Below are 2,097 nucleotides of genomic sequence, written 5' to 3'. Positions count from 1 at the left end.
GTAACAGGCAAGAAACATTGTTAGATTCACAAAAGTTCCGTCTACCATATAACTGTTTAATGTTATAAGATAGTATTTTTAAATTTTATTTTAAAGTTCACTACTATTTAAAAAACGTGAAACTAGTAGATTTATCTCGTCCAAGTGATCACCTCACAGAAGACTACTTGAAAGAGTAACGAAATAATCATTAATTAGTAAATTATAATTTGATAGAAAAACCTTAAACTATGTTAAAATCCACCTTGAAAATTTGAAAAAAGTTTCGATAGACATGGCTAGACTGTGGCTAGACTGGAAGCTATAGTGTTGAACTTAAACATGAAAGTTTTCTATCGTTGCTGCAGACGAGTCCTGATGAGCTGCTTAATTTGGATTGGGTGAGTTTATTTCCACTGTATAAATAATTTATAGGTGTAAATGTTTTTTTTTAACTTGAGTGAAACCTCCACTGCACGTATTTTCTCTAACAGTTAGAAAGTAAGTAAGACGAAAAAGAGAAAAAAATTATGCTCAACTTTCAATATATTATATCTTATCCAAAAACCACAGAATAGTAAGCAATTCTAAAAAGACTCAAATTGTACGCTTCATCGATTTATATAGTTAAATATATTTAACATAAATTACTACTCGGGTTTGTTTTTCCGTTGCACTTAGTCCGGCTCGAAAAAATCCAAGACAAATTATCGGTAGGGGAGCTTGTGAAAAAAATATATACGTATATGTAACGCCTAAAAGTAAAACATAATTTTCATAACTAATTTTTCAAAGTAGTTGAAAATTTCGTAGAATTCTGAGTCTGGTGAATAAGGAAATTATTGCTTAGCATTTTGTAAATGGTCACTAAACAATAACACACAAAGCGCCTCCTAACATTAGTTTCCGTTTTAATACTGCTCCCCAGTTGCTCATTAGTAAGTCTGTAGGCTAAAATTGTTTGTTTGTTTGTCTTTCGAATTTCGCGCAAAGCTACACGAGATCTATCTGCGCTAATTTAGCAATGAAAGACTAGAGGGAAGGCAGCTAGTCATCACCGCCCACCGCTAACTCTTGGGCTACCCTTTTACCAACGAATAGTGGGATTGATCGTCATGTTATAACACCCCCACGGCTGAAAGGGCGAGCATGTTTGGTGTGACGGGGATTCAAACCCGCGACCCTCAGATTGCGAGACTATTTCTATATACCTATTATATGTACTTTGATGTTGACTTCTGTTTTAAACAGACCAAAAGTTCATTGGAGCTGCATTCTCGTGAAAACATCCGTTGATTTCGAGTTGTGACTTGAAACTTCAAATCCTTCTTTATGATGTTAAGTCTAGTTTTAGCACAATACTTTTTTTGAGATTCGAAGCTGCTGTAAAACTGTCTTTTGTGAAGAAAACTGTAAAATTAGGAAGTAAGAATTAATGAGAAAAATGAGTAGTCTCATAAATATTATATCAAAAACGTTTAAAAGTGTTTCAATGATCATATTCGATGGAAGTAATCGAAGAATGTTTTGGCCTCTATGCCATTCACACTAATAACTTCTCACTGGACACTTTAGCGTTTTGAATGCTCTGTTTTGATTGATTCAATTTACAGTTCCTTCCTAATACACATGACAATATTTTCATTTGAAAATGTGACTAATTCAAGCTCCATTTATTTATAAAATGTTGTTCTAAAGATAGTAATATACAATAAAATGAAGGTGTTATTCAAAAAAAGCATTAAATTTTTAACGATTGCTATTCCACGACACCTTCACACATAGGAGGCTGAAATACGCAGTATGTATAAAATACTCTCCTCACTTATTATACGTTTTCTCTTACACTGTTTTTCTCGTCCTTGTCCCACTCTCGTAAATTTTGTTCCTTCTATTTGCATGTCAACTCTACCTAAACACTGCTATGAAGGTTTTCCTCACTTCCATGAAGAACACTGAAGGTCCTCTACTTCTCAACGTTATATCCTTTGATTCCACATTGTTTGTTTGTTTGTTTTGGAATTTCGCGCAAAGCTACACTAAGGCTATCTGCGCTAGCCGTCCATAATTTAGCAGTGTAAGACTAGAGGGAAGGCAGTTAGTCATCACCACCCACCG

At 34.2% G+C, this 2,097-nt stretch overlaps 1 protein-coding gene across 1 annotated transcript in view; it reads left to right on the top strand.

Moving 5' to 3' along the window:
• The first annotated feature begins 320 nt into the window (after positions 1-320).
• Positions 321-2,097, top strand: part of LOC106469646 (glycine receptor subunit alpha-4-like) — a 29,062-nt gene continuing 27,285 nt past the window's right edge. The window contains exon 1 of the mRNA XM_022398223.1: positions 321-380. Within this exon, the coding sequence (XP_022253931.1) occupies positions 322-380 (59 nt within the window). The 5' untranslated portion in view covers position 321. The remainder of the gene's footprint in view (positions 381-2,097) is intronic.

This window comes from Limulus polyphemus, unplaced genomic scaffold (genome assembly GCF_000517525.1).
Source record: "Limulus polyphemus unplaced genomic scaffold, Limulus_polyphemus-2.1.2 Scaffold3590, whole genome shotgun sequence".
NCBI lineage: Eukaryota > Metazoa > Arthropoda > Merostomata > Xiphosura > Limulidae > Limulus > Limulus polyphemus.
This window is presented reverse-complemented; position numbering and strand designations above follow the sequence as displayed.